Source organism: Gobio gobio (genome assembly GCF_949357685.1).
Source record: "Gobio gobio genome assembly, chromosome: 25".
In the NCBI taxonomy this organism is placed as follows: Eukaryota; Metazoa; Chordata; class Actinopteri; order Cypriniformes; family Gobionidae; genus Gobio; species Gobio gobio.
Window position 1 is genome coordinate 2,581,687 of NC_137121.1, and position 17,500 is coordinate 2,599,186.

Below are 17,500 nucleotides of genomic sequence, written 5' to 3' on the forward strand. Positions count from 1 at the left end.
TGGAAATGTTCAGGTCTAATGAGCAGGACGGTCCTCTCAGCGCCACAATCTGTGTGAGATATTACAGCTGATTCAGGCCGGTGTGGTCAGGTCGGTGTGTGTGTGTGTGTGTGTGTGTGTGTGTGTGTGTGTGTGTGTGTGTGTGTGTGTGTGTGTGTGTGTGTGTGTGTGTGTGTGTGAGCCGGTCTGTGGCCCCGAGCGCGGGTCTAATGGAGAGATGAATCGCTTCTGCCGCAGCGCTGACAGGAGAGAGTCAGTTTCCGGGGAAAAGCTGAAAAATTAACCGTCAGCTGTTAAACAAACACACTTCTGCTGGAAAAACAAACTGTGAAGTGTTAAAGCTCTCGCTTGAAGTGTGTGTGTGTGTGTGTGTGTGTGTGTGTGTGTGTGTGTGTGTGTGTGTGTGTGTGTGTGTGTGTGTGTGTGTGTGTGTGTGTGTGTGTGTGTGTGTGTGTGTGTGTGTGTGTGTGTGTGTGCGAGAGAGAGAGAGGGAAATTTCAGACTTGGATATTTTGATTTAGTAGAACCATTTTTTCTTTATTGACTCCAAATGAGATTTTTCTGTCTGGCCGAGACGTGATGCAACTTTAAGAAAGCTTTGCGAAGTAAATAATTCACTTTGAGAAGAGTTTTCCTGATAACTGCGAAGGAACGGAATCTTTCCTGGATCTCTGAATGATTGAAGCGGTGAGATGTGTGGTGATGGGAACACAGATGTGAAGATTACGGTCATGAGCGTTTACAGGCGGCTGTCAGGAGGAGCAGAACTGCCCTTCATCTCATCCGCTGCGCTGTGTTATGAAACTCACTGTAACTTCCACAGATAAAAACAAAAAGGCATTTATTGATTTGTTAAGATTGCAATGCTTTCACAGAGAGTCAGTTGAGCTCAGTGCAAGAAAATTTTTTGAAATATTAAATATACTTATTTTAATTCTGAACATCTATTATTTGTGTTTGTGTTAGAGCATTGTGTCGTTTGCGTCATTAAATGTTTTATTACAATCAAGTGTGAATCAAATTTGTCGCAAAAAAAATCTTTTTTACATGTTTTCCAGTTCTGAGTATTCAAAAAACAAGATAAATGGACTTGTGAAGTTGCAATAGATATTAGGACAGTTCTTATTGATGTCTTACTTGTTTATGTTTTTTACTTTTATTATATGTATTAAAACAAATGACAAAAAAATCTAAATCTAAAACAAAACTGCACTTGTATTCAAGAAATAATCAGACTTAATATCTAGTGGTGCTTCTCAAGTAAATGTGTCTATTTTAGGAATATTTTAGATACTTTACCTGACAAACAACACAATGGTATACATTAAACATGTTAATTTTAGTTTTTAGTTTTTTAGTTCTAATGTTCTATCTCACTTTCTAAGATTCTAATGTTCCATCTGTCATTGTAAAGTTCTATCTGTCATTGTAAAGTTTTATCTGTCGTTGTTAAGTTAAGTTCTATCTGTCGTTGTAAAGTTCCATCTGTCGTTGTTAAGTTCTATCTGTCGTTGTAAAGTTCTATCTATCGTTGTAAAGTTCTATCTGTCGTTGTTAAGTTCTATCTGTCGTTGTTAAGTTCTATCTGTCGTTGTAAAGTTCTATCTGTCGTTGTTAAGTTCTATCTGTCGTTGTTAAGTTAAGTTCTATCTGTCGTTGTAAAGTTCTATCTGTCGTTGTAAAGTTCCATCTGTTGTTCTAATGTTCAATCTGTCGTTGTAAAGTTCCATCTGTCGTTGTAAAGTTCCATCTGCCGTTGTAAAGTTCTATCTATCGTTGTAAAGTTCCATCTGCCGTAGTAAAGTTCTATCTGTCATTGTAAAGTTCCATCTGTCGTTGTAAAGTTCCATCTGTCGTTGTAAAGTTATATCTGTCGTTGTAAAGTTCCATCTGTCGTTGTAAAGTTCCATCTGTCGTTGTAAAGTTATATCTGTCGTTGTAAAGTTCTATCTGTTGTTGTAAAGTTCCATCTGTCGTTGTAAAGTTCTATCTGTCGTTGTAAAGTTCCATCTGTCATTGTAAAGTTCTATCTGTCGTTGTAAAGTTCTATCTGTCGTTGTAAAGTTCCATCTGTCGTTGTAAAGTTATATCTGTCGTTGTTAAGTTCTATCTGTCATTGTAAAGTTCCATCTGTCGTTGTAAAGTTATATCTGTCGTTCTAATGTTCCATCTGTCATTGTTAAGTTCTATCTGTCGTTGTAAAGTTCTATCTGTCATTGTAAAGTTTTATCTGTCGTTGTAAAGTTCTATCTGTCATTGTTAAGTTCCATCTGTCGTTGTAAAGTTTCATCTGTCGTTGTAAAGTTCTATCTGTCGTTGTAAAGTTATATCGGTCGTTGTAAAGTTCTATCGGTCATTGTAAAGTTCTATCTGTCGTTGTAAAGTTCCATCTGTCGTTGTAAAGTTATATCTGTAGTTGTTAAGTTCTATCTGTCATTGTAAAGTTCCATCTGTCGTTGTAAAGTTATATCTGTCGTTCTAATGTTCCATCTGTCATTGTTAAGTTCTATCTGTCGTTGTAAAGTTCTATCTGTCATTGTAAAGTTTTATCTGTCGTTGTAAAGTTCTATCTGTCATTGTTAAGTTCCATCTGTCGTTGTAAAGTTTCATCTGTCGTTGTAAAGTTCTATCTGTCGTTGTAAAGTTATATCGGTCGTTGTAAAGTTATATCGGTCATTGTAAAGTTCTATCAGTCGTTGTAAAGTTATATCTGTCGTTGTAAAGTTATATCTGTCGTTGTAAAGTTCCATCTGTCGTTGTAAAGTTCTATCTGTCGTTGTAAAGTTCCATCTGTCGTTGTAAAGTTCCATCTGTCGTTGTAAAGTTATATCTGTCGTTGTAAAGTTCTATCTGTCGTTGTAAAGTTCCATCTGTCGTTTTAAAGTTCCATCTGCCGTTGTAAAGTTCTATCTGTCGTTGTAAAGTTCTATCTGTCGTTCTAATGTTCCATCTGCCGTTGTAAAGTTTCATCTGCCGTTGTAAAGTTCCAGCTGTCATTGTAAAGTTCTATCTGTCGTTGTAAAGTTACATCTGTCGTTGTAAAGTTCTATCTATCGTTGTAAAGTTCCATCTGTCGTTGTAAAGTTCTATCTGTCGTTGTAAAGTTATATCTATCGTTGTAAAGTTCCATCTGTCGTTGTAAAGTTCCATCTGTCGTTGTAAAGTTCCATCTGTCGTTGTTAAGTTCTATCTGTCGTTGTAAAGTTCTATCTATCGTTGTAAAGTTCCATCTGCCGTTGTAAAGTTCCATCTGTCGTTGTAAAGTTCTATCTGTCGTTGTAAAGTTCCATCTGTCGTTGTAAAGTTTTATCTGCCGTTGTAAAGTTATATCTGCCGTTGTAAAGTTCCATCTGTCGTTGTAAAGTTCTATCTGTCGTTGTAAAGTTCTCTCTGTCGTTGTAAAGTTCCATCTGTCGTTGTAAAGTTCTATCTGTCGTTGTAAAGTTATATCTGCCATTGTAAAGTTCCATCTGTCGTTGCAAAGTTTTATCTGCCGTTGTAAAGTTCTATCTGCTGTTGTAAAGTTCCATCTGTCGTTGTAAAGTTCTATCTGTCGTTGTAAAGTTATATCTATCGTTGTAAAGTTATATCTGTCGTTGTAAAGTTATATCTGCCGTTGTAAAGTTCCATCTGTCGTTGCAAAGTTTTATCTGCCGTTGTAAAGTTTTATCTGCCGTTGTAAAGTTATATCTGCCGTTGTAAAGTTCTATCAGTCGTTGTAAAGTTATATCTGTCGTTGTAAAGTTATATCTGTCGTTGTAAAGTTCCATCTGTCGTTGTAAAGTTCTATCTGTCGTTGTAAAGTTCCATCTGTCGTTGTAAAGTTCCATCTGTCGTTGTAAAGTTCCATCTGTCGTTGTAAAGTTATATCTGTCGTTGTAAAGTTCTATCTGTCGTTGTAAAGTTCCATCTGTCGTTTTAAAGTTCCATCTGCCGTTTTAAAGTTCCATCTGCCGTTGTAAAGTTCTATCTGTCGTTGTAAAGTTCTATCTGTCGTTCTAATGTTCCATCTGCCGTTGTAAAGTTTCATCTGCCGTTGTAAAGTTCCAGCTGTCATTGTAAAGTTCTATCTGTCGTTGTAAAGTTCTATCTGTCATTGTAAAGTTCTATCTGCCGTTGTAAAGTTCTATCTGTCGTTGTAAAGTTCTATCTATCGTTGTAAAGTTCCATCTGTCGATGTAAAGTTACATCTGTCGTTGTAAAGTTCTATCTATCGTTGTAAAGTTCCATCTGTCGTTGTAAAGTTCTATCTGTCGTTGTAAAGTTATATCTATCGTTGTAAAGTTCCATCTGTCGTTGTAAAGTTCCATCTGTCGTTGTAAAGTTCCATCTGTCGTTGTAAAGTTCCATCTGTCGTTGTTAAGTTCTATCTGTCGTTGTAAAGTTCTATCTATCGTTGTAAAGTTCCATCTGCCGTTGTAAAGTTCCATCTGTCGTTGTAAAGTTCTATCTGTCGTTGTAAAGTTCCATCTGTCGTTGTAAAGTTCTATCTGTCGTTGTAAAGTTCTATCTGTCGTTGTAAAGTTCCATCTGTCGTTGTAAAGTTCTATCTGTCGTTGTAAAGTTATATCTGCCGTTGTAAAGTTCCATCTGTCGTTGCAAAGTTTTATCTGCCGTTGTAAAGTTCTATCTGCTGTTGTAAAGTTCCATCTGTCGTTGTAAAGTTCTATCTGTCGTTGTAAAGTTATATCTATCGTTGTAAAGTTATATCTGTCCCTCATATTATACTGATACACATGCGTTGTCTTTCTCGACTGTTTACGTCCACTTAAGACGTAACCGACTTTGTCTGCTAGTGCACTCATCAAGTCAGGCATAAGTTTTGTTAAATTTGTCAGTTCAAGCACAAGACTTCAACAAGAATGTTTGCAATGCACACACACAAATCTTCTCTATCTGTGTATACAGAGAAAAACTATTTGTACAACACACCGAGTTGCTGCCTTCCAATCACTCACTGGAGGGTAAATGTCAGTCGGGATGCCCTCCATGTAGGGAGTAGACAATAAGACCAGGTTTCGTGAACAAAGTGTAGTTGAAATGCTCGACGTGTGTGGATTGATCAGTCCGTGTAAGCGCTACGGACACCGCCTTTAACTTCAGTCTTCTTTAATCGCTTTAAACAGACACTCGTGGAAACCTTCCCCTGCACTCACAGGACTGGAATCAACTCCGCGACAGTTCAGAGGAGACGCTGAAGGGCAAGATTAAGCATTCAGAGCGGATTCACGGACATCGGAATCAATCTCACGCTTTGAGAGAGAGCGAGAGCGTGCCAGAGACAAAGAAAGATGTTCCGTACTGTCATTTGATCCTTCAGGTGAAAAAAAATAATGGAAATTTCCGTGCGGGTCATGAATAGCGCCACTGTAATGAGGTCGGCCTCTTCATGAAGCCGAAACTCGGGATTCTGAGAATCAATTGCAGTTTGAAATCACAGCCCTTTCTATCGGGTGCATTCGGGCTGCGAGGCAGAACCTGGAGCCCGGCGCGGGGACAGGCGGTTTAATCAGCACAAATTACAGGTTGAAGAGATGATTAGCTGTTTCCAGGTGTAATTATCGCGTCTGCATCAGTGAAGGTCAAGCCGTTGTGATCAGAAACTGCCTATCATTAACTAACGTGAAAATTATTAAACACATTTTTGTTCATGGCTTATGACTGCAAAAAATGCTTTTCTTACTTAGTATTTTTGTCTTGTTTTCAGTCCAAATATCTAAAAAAATCTTACATTAAGAAGCATTTACTAGACAAGCAAAAGTTTTTGTCTTGTTTTTGGGGAAAATAACTCAAACTTAAGGGAGGTTTTGCTTAAAATAAGCAAAATAATCTACCAATGGGGTAAACAAAATAATCTTAACTCAAACAGAAAACAAGATTATTTTGTTTACCCCATTGGTAGATTATTTTGCTTATTTTAAGCAAAACCTCCCTTAAGTTTGAGTTATTTTCCCCAAAAACAAGACAAAAACTTTTGCTTGTCTAGTAAATGCTTCTTAATGTAAGATTTTTTAGATATTTGGACTGAAAACAAGACAAAAATAGTAAGTAAGAAAAGCATTTTTTGCAGTGTAACAATGTCCTCGTCTTGCATCACTTCATGTATGATGTGTGTGTGTGTGTGTGTGTGTGTGTGTGTGTGTGTGTGTGTGTGTGTGTGTGTGTGTGTGTGTGTGTGTGTGTGTGTGTGTGTGTGTGTGTGTGTGTGTGTGTGTGTGTGTGTGTGTGTGTGTGTGTGTGTGTGTGTGTGTGTGTGGACTGGTAATCCCTACATTATGGGGACAAAATGTCCCCAAAAAGATGGAAATATCTGAAATCCTCGTCCTTGTGGGGACATTTTTAGGTCCCCATGAGGAAAACATCTTATAAATCAGACTAAGTGATGTTTTTTGAAAATGTAAAAATTCAGAATGTCTCCTGTGATGGGTAGGTTTAGGGGCAGTGTGTGTGTGTGTGTGTGTGTGTTTGTGTGTGTGTGTGTGTCTCCTGTGAGGGCTAGGTTTAGGGGCAGTGTAGGGGGATAGAATATACGGTATGTACGGTATAAAAACCATTACGCCTATGGAAAGTCCCCATAAAACATGAAAACCCAACGTGTGTGTGTGTGTGTGTGTGTGTGTGTGTGTGTGTGTGTGTGTGTGTGTGTGTGTGTGAGAGACTGGCATTGTTGAAGTCAAGCATGCTTACAAATGTCCCATGTAGCTCTTCTCTTTTGTGTCTCAGGTCGTGTCCTGCGTCTGAAGATGTTCCGCGAGGACCACGGCTCTTGGATGACCATGTTTTTCACCACCATTCTCTCGCTCTTCATCTTCTCTCACATCTATAACCTCATTCTGCTCATGAGCGGACGGATGGGGTAAGAGAGATCTCTTTACAAGAGTCGTTCCTTTATTCCCTTATCCCAGCTTTTCTCATTAGGGATGGCAGTCGGCAGGAATTTAACGATTTCTGCCACTTTAATTCCATTAATGATTCTTTTATGCTTTTTAGGGCGCACCCAATAATTGGTCGTAACTAATAGCACTGTCGTTAGAGTAATGACTTGTGTATCACTCCATGAGTCCACATGAGTGTGTTTGATTCTGATTCATGGTTTTGAGCAGTTCCATTAAACGAACCGGCAGATTAATTTGTTTGTAAATCAGGATGCATAATGAGCGGAGGGTTCATGACTGATTTGTAAGTGTTTTTGAAAGATTTACTTTCATTTATATATAAAAAGCACCAAAAGGGAGTTAAAAAATGGCTTTGGCAAGTATGTAAATCTATTAGTTGTTTTACTTATTTATTGTTAATACACAAACACACACTAGGGATGGGCGATACCACTTATTTTGTTTTCGATACGATACCGATACTTTCAAGGCCAGTATCGCCAATATTGATACCGATACGATACTTCTAAATTGAACTTTTATATTATTACATTTATTAAATTATTAAAATTACTAAGAGTAAAATGGGTAAAGATACCCACTTCACATTCTATTTGAAAGGTATTTTAACATTCAATATGCCTTAATTGCAACTTATTAGATCATATTTTTGTTTGCACATGGTTAAAATAAGTTTACTTGTAGTGGTAACCATGTAAATCTACAAATCATCAATTTCAGATCATGGTTCAGATGAGCAGGAAAATAGTCCTATACTACACAACTATTCGGTAACATAGGTTATTCCTATTGTATGCAATAAATAATCTTCAAAAAAAAAAAAAAAAACCTTAGTATCGATATTTTTATTTGAGTATCGATACTTTTCGATGCTCACATCAGTATCGATATATCGATACTTCATATCGATACGCCCATCCCTAACACACACATCTCGTGAACCATCCAGAACAGCAAACTGAGGTGTTCAAATCTTTCTATTCGTGATTCTTTTTGAGCGATTCAATTAAATGAATCGGTTCGTGAGATTGATTTGTTCTAGGCTGCATAATAACCGTGGAATTATTGAAGGTTTAACTACAGTTTACAAATAAAATAAATACCAAATGTGAGTAAAAATTGGCTTTGTATACAAGTATATAAATCTATTTGTTTTTTAATTTATTTATTGGGGTTTTTTTCGCTATAATTTTAATTCAATTTAAATATAATTTTATTTTATTTTAATTATAATTTTTACATTTTACTTTACTTTTACGATGCATTTTTACATAATTTGACTCTGTTAATTATTATTTATATATAAATACACACACATTCATGTATATATTTAAGAAATATTTGCATGTATATACTGTATATACATTTATATAATCTAAAATATATATAAAAATAAATGTTTTATATATAAAAAATAATATTTTTTTCTTAAATATATACATGCTTGTGTGTGTATTTATATATAAATAATAATTAACAGAGTACACACACATATATTATGTAAACACAAACTTTTATTTTGGATGCGATTAATCGCGATTAATCTTTTGACAGCCCTAATATATATATATATACAGTGGTTAAAGTGGGATTTGGCAGGTGGGGGAATCCTCAAATTTTGTTTTGAAACAGGGAAAAATGACTCGCCGTGGGGCAACATTTTGAGTATCGTGATATAGCACTACATTGTGGGACAAGAGTATCACAAAACGTATTTACTTGATATTTAAATGGTTTTATTTTGGTCCATCTACATCTACACTGATATGATGATGATACTATGTTAAAATAATATGCGGCACAATTGTTCTTCACAATGTACATTCAAACATAAAAATGGGAAGTATAAAAATGAACCCAAGGGCCCTCATAGGAGCTGATCTTGGTGCCACAATATTTTCGACCACAGAAATATATATATATATATATTTTTTTTTAAATCGTTAAAGCACAGAGATACAGTGAGTGTATACTGTCTGAATATTACATTTTAATATTAAGTAGGCCTATATATAAATATTCTAAGCTGCAACACATTAAATGCATTAACTCCAGATATGAGGTCAAAGCAAACAAGTTTCCAGAAACCGCAACAACTTTTGAGTATACAACTGCCTTAAAGAGTTTAAAAACCAGCGAGGTCCCAATTTGAGTTTGGGGGGGCATGGTCCCCCAAGAAAATGTTGATTTCTCTGATCTACATATGTGCATTTTTAGATGTTTAAAGGCTAAAAAAATATAATAAATAGCTTTAAAAACCATGTTAGTGTGCAGTAGATGATCTTGTCTTACCTAGGGTGCTTCTCAATTCTTATTTGTGCATCCTCGTTTCCTTTCCTCGCGTCTTAGCTCCACCCATTCAGGATGCAAGGAAAAGACGCGAGGACGGAGGAATTGAATGAAGTGAAATGATATATACTCACATTTGAATATCTCAATGGGACTTCACCTGGTAAAATAAAGGGAATAAATAAATAAAAATATCCTCAACGCAGTGTGTATTTGGACTGAAAAAGGTGGTACATGATCTTGGTTAGTAATTTGACAACATTGTAGTAAATATGATGTGAAAAAGGATGTCCACTTTTTGGAAAAAAGAACCCGCCCTTTCACTAGGCTAGCTACGGGCCTGAATATATATATATAATCATTATTAAATCAGGCTCAAGAGTTCAAGATTTTGTGAGTGTTTTTAAAAAACCTTAAAAAGCAGCAGCTAAAAGAATCATTTCTGAATCAGACCTCTGTGTGTTCTGTGTGTTTGTTGTTGCGTACAGAAAGTACTTACCGAGTCCAAATTAAAACATCATTTCCGTCGTTGCGGCGCGAATCTGAATAAGAATGGTTCTCTATTCCCGAACCTGTTCTTCATCCCCTGAGGAATTGAATCGAGCAGCCGTGCGTGAGTCCATTAAGCTTTGAGCTGCGTTTAAGCACTGACCCGGGAATCAGCATCTACAGTCTGCTTTACATTATCAGCAGGAACAGAAGATCAGCACATGTGTGTGTGTGTGTGTGTGTGTGTGTACAGTCAACCGTGGGCCGTTTGAGAACACGCCGCCGCTTCAATTTCACGCCACAAGATAGATGCCTCACTTACGGCTTGATTCGCCATCTAATGTTCAGCTCTGCACGCAGCCGATGCTTTCACATTACAGCCGACGGTTTGGAGATCGGCCGCCCCATTTTTCTGTGAGATTGAAGGTTGAGCGATCGGCCGCCATGCATCTCCTCAAGGTTAAACGCGGCCAGCCGATTGTTTCTGCGGAGGTTTGACTGATCAGAGACCTGTTTGACAGCATCTGATACCTTTACGAGTGCCAGAAACCTTTGTTGTTTTATTCAATCGTCAAACACTTTGATGAACAAAGATGTGAAGAGCGCAGTTGGGCCTTTGAATCGAGTTTAAAAGTCTCAGAGCAACTTGTAGCAATAACCAGATCATAAAAGATCTCATTCCAAAGACTCAAAATATCTGAACAAGATGAAGTGATATATGGCACCAAGATGTCAGCAGCAGATCCTTTAAGTCCTGTAAGTTGTGAGGCGGGGCCTCCATGGATCGGACTTGTTTGTTCATCCCACAGATGCTCGATTGGATTGAGATCTGGAGAATTTGGATTCAAACTCGTGCTCCTCAAACCATTCCTGAAGCATTTGTGCTTTGTGGCAGCACATTATCGCTTGTGTGTTTGATCGGCCCACACGGGCATCAATGAGCCTCGGCCGCCCATGGCCCTGTGGCCGGTTCTCCACTGGTCCTCCATGACCCTGTGGCCGGTTCTCCACTGGTCCTTCATGACCCTGTGGCCGGTTCTCCACTGGTCCTTCATGACCCTGTGGCCGGTTCTCCACTGGTCCTCCATGACCCTGTGGCCGGTTCTCCACTGGTCCTTCATGACCCTGTGGCCGGTTCTCCACTGGTCCTCCATGACCCTGTGGCCGGTTCTCCACTGGTCCTCCATGACCCTGTGGCCGGTTCTCCACTGGTCCTTCATGACCCTGTGGCCGGTTCTCCTCTGTTCCTTCATGACCCTGTGGCCGGTTCTCCACTGGTCCTCCATGACCCTGTGGCTGGTTCTCCACTGGTCCTTCATGACCCTGTGGCCGGTTCTCCTCTGTTCCTTCATGACCCTGTGGCCGGTTCTCCACTGGTCCTCCATGACCCTGTGGCCGGTTCTCCACTGGTCCTCCATGACCCTGTGGCCGGTTCTCCACTGGTCCTCCATGACCCTGTGGCCGGTTCTCCACTGGTCCTTCATGACCCTGTGGCCGGTTCTCCTCTGTTCCTTCATGACCCTGTGGCCGGTTCTCCACTGGTCCTCCATGACCCTGTGGCTGGTTCTCCACTGGTCCTCCATGACCCTGTGGCCGGTTCTCCTCTGTTCCTTCATGGCCCTGTGGCCGGTTCTCCTCTGTTCCTTCATGACCCTGTGGCCGGTTCTCCACTGGTCCTCCATGACCCTGTGGCTGGTTCTCCACTGGTCCTTCATGACCCTGTGGCCGGTTCTCCTCTGTTCCTTCATGACCCTGTGGCCGGTTCTCCACTGGTCCTTCATGACCCTGTGGCCGGTTCTCCACTGGTCCTCCATGACCCTGTGGCTGGTTCTCCACTGGTCCTTCATGACCCTGTGGCCGGTTCTCCACTGGTCCTCCATGACCCTGTGGCCGGTTCTCCACTGGTCCTTCATGACCCTGTGGCCGGTTCTCCACTGGTCCTCCATGACCCTGTGGCCGGTTCTCCACTGGTCCTCCATGACCCTGTGGCCGGTTCTCCACTGGTCCTTCATGACCCTGTGGCCGGTTCTCCTCTGTTCCTTCATGACCCTGTGGCCGGTTCTCCACTGGTCCTCCATGACCCTGTGGCTGGTTCTCCACTGGTCCTTCATGACCCTGTGGCCGGTTCTCCTCTGTTCCTTCATGACCCTGTGGCCGGTTCTCCACTGGTCCTCCATGACCCTGTGGCCGGTTCTCCACTGGTCCTCCATGACCCTGTGGCCGGTTCTCCACTGGTCCTCCATGACCCTGTGGCCGGTTCTCCACTGGTCCTTCATGACCCTGTGGCCGGTTCTCCTCTGTTCCTTCATGACCCTGTGGCCGGTTCTCCACTGGTCCTCCATGACCCTGTGGCTGGTTCTCCACTGGTCCTCCATGACCCTGTGGCCGGTTCTCCTCTGTTCCTTCATGGCCCTGTGGCCGGTTCTCCTCTGTTCCTTCATGACCCTGTGGCCGGTTCTCCACTGGTCCTCCATGACCCTGTGGCTGGTTCTCCACTGGTCCTTCATGACCCTGTGGCCGGTTCTCCTCTGTTCCTTCATGACCCTGTGGCCGGTTCTCCACTGGTCCTTCATGACCCTGTGGCCGGTTCTCCACTGGTCCTCCATGACCCTGTGGCCGGTTCTCCACTGGTCCTCCATGACCCTGTGGCTGGTTCTCCACTGGTCCTCCATAACCCTGTGGCCGGTTCTCCACTGGTCCTCCATAACCCTGTGGCCGGTTCTCCACTGGTCCTCCATGACCCTGTGGCCGGTTCTCCACTGGTCCTCCATGACCCTGTGGCCGGTTCTCCACTGGTCCTCCATGACCCTGTGGCTGGTTCTCCACTGGTCCTCCATAACCCTGTGGCCGGTTCTCCACTGGTCCTCCATAACCCTGTGGCTGGTTCTCCACTGGTCCTCCATGACCCTGTGGCCGGTTCTCCACTGGTCCTTCATGACCCTGTAGCCGGTTCTCCACTGGTCCTCCATGACCCTGTGGCCGGTTCTCCACTGGTCCTCCATGACCCTGTGGCCGGTTCTCCACTGGTCCTCCATGACCCTGTGGCCGGTTCTCCACTGGTCCTCCATGACCCTGTGGCCGGTTCTCCACTGGTCCTTCATGACCCTGTGGCCGGTTCTCCACTGGTCCTCCATGACCCTGTGGCCGGTTCTCCACTGGTCCTCCATAACCCTGTGGCCGGTTCTCCACTGGTCCTCCATGACCCTGTGGCCGGTTCTCCACTGGTCCTTCATGACCCTGTGGCCGGTTCTCCACTGTTCCTTCATGACCCTGTGGCCGGTTCTCCACTGGTCCTCCATGACCCTGTGGCCGGTTCTCCACTGGTCCTTCATGACCCTGTAACCGGTTCTCCACTGGTCCTCCATGACCCTGTGGCCGGTTCTCCACTGGTCCTCCATGACCCTGTGGCCGGTTCTCCACTGGTCCTTCATGACCCTGTGGCCGGTTCTCCTCTGTTCCTTCATGACCCTGTGGCCGGTTCTCCACTGGTCCTCCATGACCCTGTGGCTGGTTCTCCACTGGTCCTCCATGACCCTGTGGCCGGTTCTCCTCTGTTCCTTCATGGCCCTGTGGCCGGTTCTCCTCTGTTCCTTCATGACCCTGTGGCCGGTTCTCCACTGGTCCTCCATGACCCTGTGGCTGGTTCTCCACTGGTCCTTCATGACCCTGTGGCCGGTTCTCCTCTGTTCCTTCATGACCCTGTGGCCGGTTCTCCACTGGTCCTTCATGACCCTGTGGCCGGTTCTCCACTGGTCCTCCATGACCCTGTGGCCGGTTCTCCACTGGTCCTCCATGACCCTGTGGCTGGTTCTCCACTGGTCCTCCATAACCCTGTGGCCGGTTCTCCACTGGTCCTCCATAACCCTGTGGCCGGTTCTCCACTGGTCCTCCATGACCCTGTGGCCGGTTCTCCACTGGTCCTCCATGACCCTGTGGCCGGTTCTCCACTGGTCCTCCATGACCCTGTGGCTGGTTCTCCACTGGTCCTCCATAACCCTGTGGCCGGTTCTCCACTGGTCCTCCATAACCCTGTGGCTGGTTCTCCACTGGTCCTCCATGACCCTGTGGCCGGTTCTCCACTGGTCCTTCATGACCCTGTAGCCGGTTCTCCACTGGTCCTCCATGACCCTGTGGCCGGTTCTCCACTGGTCCTCCATGACCCTGTGGCCGGTTCTCCACTGGTCCTCCATGACCCTGTGGCCGGTTCTCCACTGGTCCTCCATGACCCTGTGGCCGGTTCTCCACTGGTCCTTCATGACCCTGTGGCCGGTTCTCCACTGGTCCTCCATGACCCTGTGGCCGGTTCTCCACTGGTCCTCCATAACCCTGTGGCCGGTTCTCCACTGGTCCTCCATGACCCTGTGGCCGGTTCTCCACTGGTCCTTCATGACCCTGTGGCCGGTTCTCCACTGTTCCTTCATGACCCTGTGGCCGGTTCTCCACTGGTCCTTCATGACCCTGTGGCCGGTTCTCCACTGTTCCTTCATGACCCTGTGGCCGGTTCTCCACTGGTCCTCCATGACCCTGTGGCCGGTTCTCCACTGGTCCTTCATGACCCTGTGGCCGGTTCTCCACTGGTCCTTCATGACCCTGTGGCCGGTTCTCCACTGGTCCTTCATGACCCTGTGGCCGGTTCTCCACTGGTCCTCCATGACCCTGTGGCCGGTTCTCCACTGGTCCTCCATGACCCTGTGGCCGGTTCTCCACTGGTCCTCCATGACCCTGTGGCCGGTTCTCCACTGGTCCTCCATGACCCTGTGGCCGGTTCTCCACTGGTCCTTCATGACCCTGTGGCCGGTTCTCCACTGGTCCTCCATGACCCTGTGGCCGGTTCTCCACTGGTCCTCCATGACCCTGTGGCCGGTTCTCCACTGGTCCTCCATGACCCTGTGGCCGGTTCTCCACTGGTCCTCCATGACCCTGTGGCCGGTTCTCCTCTGTGGGGTGTCCTCCATGACCCTGTAAATACTATAGTATGGTTCAAAAACACTATAGTATTTACAAGAGTAATTTTACTATAATATACTATAGTATTTTTTCATGGTCATAATGTTATGCCCGATCGGTGACGGTGAATATATACAGTGTATATAGGTATATCAATCAACCTACCGGTATTTGTGTTTTAATTCTCCATTAACTAACATGACGGACTGCAGGTCTAATAAATGAGCTGTAAATGACCCGTGTTGAGTTGTGATGGTGTGTGTGTGTAATTGAGCAGTTGTGATGCCGCCTCTCACACACAGGTGGCGCTGTTGGACAGGCAGAGCTTCAGTCTGGTGTTTCCGGCTCATGAGAATTGATTGTTTACAGCTGTGAGGAGAGGACCTGTGTGAGACCCGGTTCTCCACTGGTCCTTCATGACCCTGTGGCCGGTTCTCCACTGGTCCTCCATGACCCTGTGGCCGGTTCTCCACTGGTCCTCCATGACCCTGTGGCCGGTTCTCCTCTGGTCCTTCATGACCCTGTGGCCGGTTCTCCACTGTTCCTTCATGACCCTGTGGCCGGTTCTCCACTGGTCCTCCATGACCCTGTGGCCGGTTCTCCACTGGTCCTCCATGACCCTGTGGCCGGTTCTCCACTGGTCCTCCATGACCCTGTGGCCGGTTCTCCTCTGGTCCTTCATGACCCTGTGGCCGGTTCTCCACTGTTCCTTCATGACCCTGTGGCCGGTTCTCCACTGGTCCTTCATGACCCTGTGGCCGGTTCTCCACTGGTCCTTCATGACCCTGTGGCCGGTTCTCCACTGGTCCTTCATGACCCTGTGGCCGGATCTCCACTGGTCCTTCATGACCCTGTGGCTGGTTCTCCACTGGTCCTTCATGACCCTGTGGCCGGTTCTCCACTGGTCCTTCATGACCCTGTGGCTGGTTCTCCACTGGTCCTTCATGACCCTGTGGCCGGATCTCCACTGGTCCTTCATGAGCCTGTGGCCGGTTCTCCACTGGTCCTTCATGACCCTGTGGCCGGTTCTCCACTGGTCCTCCATGACCCTGTGGCCGGTTCTCCACTGGTCCTTCATGAGCCTGTGGCCGGATCTCCACTGGTCCTTCATGACCCTGTAACCGGTTCTCCACTGGTCCTTCATGACCCTGTGGCCGGTTCTCCACTGGTCCTTCATGACCCTGTGGCCGGTTCTCCACTGGTCCTTCATGACCCTGTGGCCGGTTCTCCACTGGTCCTTCATGACCCTGTGGCCGGTTCTCCACTGGTCCTTCATGACCCTGTGGCCGGTTCTCCACTGGTCCTTCCTTGAGCACTTTTGATAGAGACTGACCACTGCAGACCGGGAACACCCCACAAGAGCTACAGTTTTGGAGATGCTCTGACCCGTCACAATCTGGCCCTTGTCAAACTCGCTCAAATCCTTACGCTTGCCCATTTTTCCTGCTTCTAACACATCAACTCTGAGGACAAAATGTTCACTTGCTGCCTAATATATCCCACCCACTAACCGAGATCATCAGTGTTATTCACTTCACCTGCTCACATGAAAAAATACTATAGTATATTATAGTAAAATTACTCTAGTAAATACTATAGTGTTTTTGAACCGTACTATAGTAAAGATACTACAGTAAATTAACAAAGAGCGTTTTCACACCTGAAAGTCACACCAAGGTCCGAACCGAAGTTCATGTTTTGATACATTTGGTTAGTTTTGGTTTGGTTTCACATTGCAATTATGCGAGCGCACTAAAGAACTGCACATGACACACTTGAGTCCACTCGTCTTCATCTATGTGGGCGGCATCTGGACACTGATTGGTTTGTAAACAGACGTGCGTCTTTGACAACAAAGAATGAACAGACACATATCATTGCCACTATTGAACAGTCGCATTGCTGGACTATTTTTTTATTCATTACGTTTAAAAGTGGACATTTCAAGCTTTATATTCACATATTTCTCATGTTTGTGAGACGAATATCTGCTGAGTTTGGGTTTATTTGAGACGCGCTCCAGTTCATGTGCAAAGCATGTGATCGCTCCCGCGATTATTGACTAATCATTGACTATTATTGCTTCTTATTTATTAAATCCAGGCAATTATCTGATTAAACGTTGATTAAAATTAAGATACAATTTATACAAAACAAAATTCACATTAAAGAAAGGCTTTCTACGCAAAATCATACAAAATTTTGTTCAAAATCATTTCTGCCCTTCTGTCTTCTGACATATTTCGCATCTTTTCACTTTTCATAATCAATGTAGCCTAGATTGAATTTAAAAATAACATTATAATATTTAAACATAACCAGGAACTTCCTGTAAATGCTCTGAAAGTCTGAACCGTACAGAAAATGCTTTCACACTAGAAACGAACCAAACCTTTGCTGAGTTTGATCCAGACCGACCTCTTTTCATCGGACCATATTTCGTCTGTTTGGTCCGGCCCGTGGTCAGGGGAGGTTTCACACCTGTCATTTTGATTCGGACCAAACTGAAAAGTCTGAAAATCCGGACCAAACAAGGCAGGTGTGAAAACGCCCAAATTGTAGTAAATACTATAATATACTACAATTTACTGTAGTATCTTTACTATAGTATGGTTCAAAAACACTATAGTATTTACAAGAGTAATTTTACTATAATATACTATAGTATTTTTTCATGGTCATAATGTTATGCCCGATCGGTGACGGTGAATATATACAGTGTATATAGGTATATCAATCAACCTATTTGTGTTTTAATTCTCCATTAACTAACATGACGGACTGCAGGTCTAATAAATGAGCTGTAAATGACCCGTGTTGAGTTGTGATGGTGTGTGTGTGTGTAATTGAGCAGGTGTGATGCCGCCTCTCACACACAG

General features: G+C 44.0%; 1 protein-coding gene across 1 annotated transcript in view; it reads left to right on the forward strand.

The window, feature by feature from the left end:
* The window catches only part of tmem117 (transmembrane protein 117), a 91,338-nt gene that overhangs the window by 24,968 nt on the left and 48,870 nt on the right, over nt 1–17,500 (forward strand). The window contains exon 3 of the mRNA XM_079809233.1: nt 6,724–6,856. Within this exon, the coding sequence (XP_079665359.1) occupies nt 6,724–6,856 (133 nt within the window). The remainder of the gene's footprint in view (nt 1–6,723; nt 6,857–17,500) is intronic.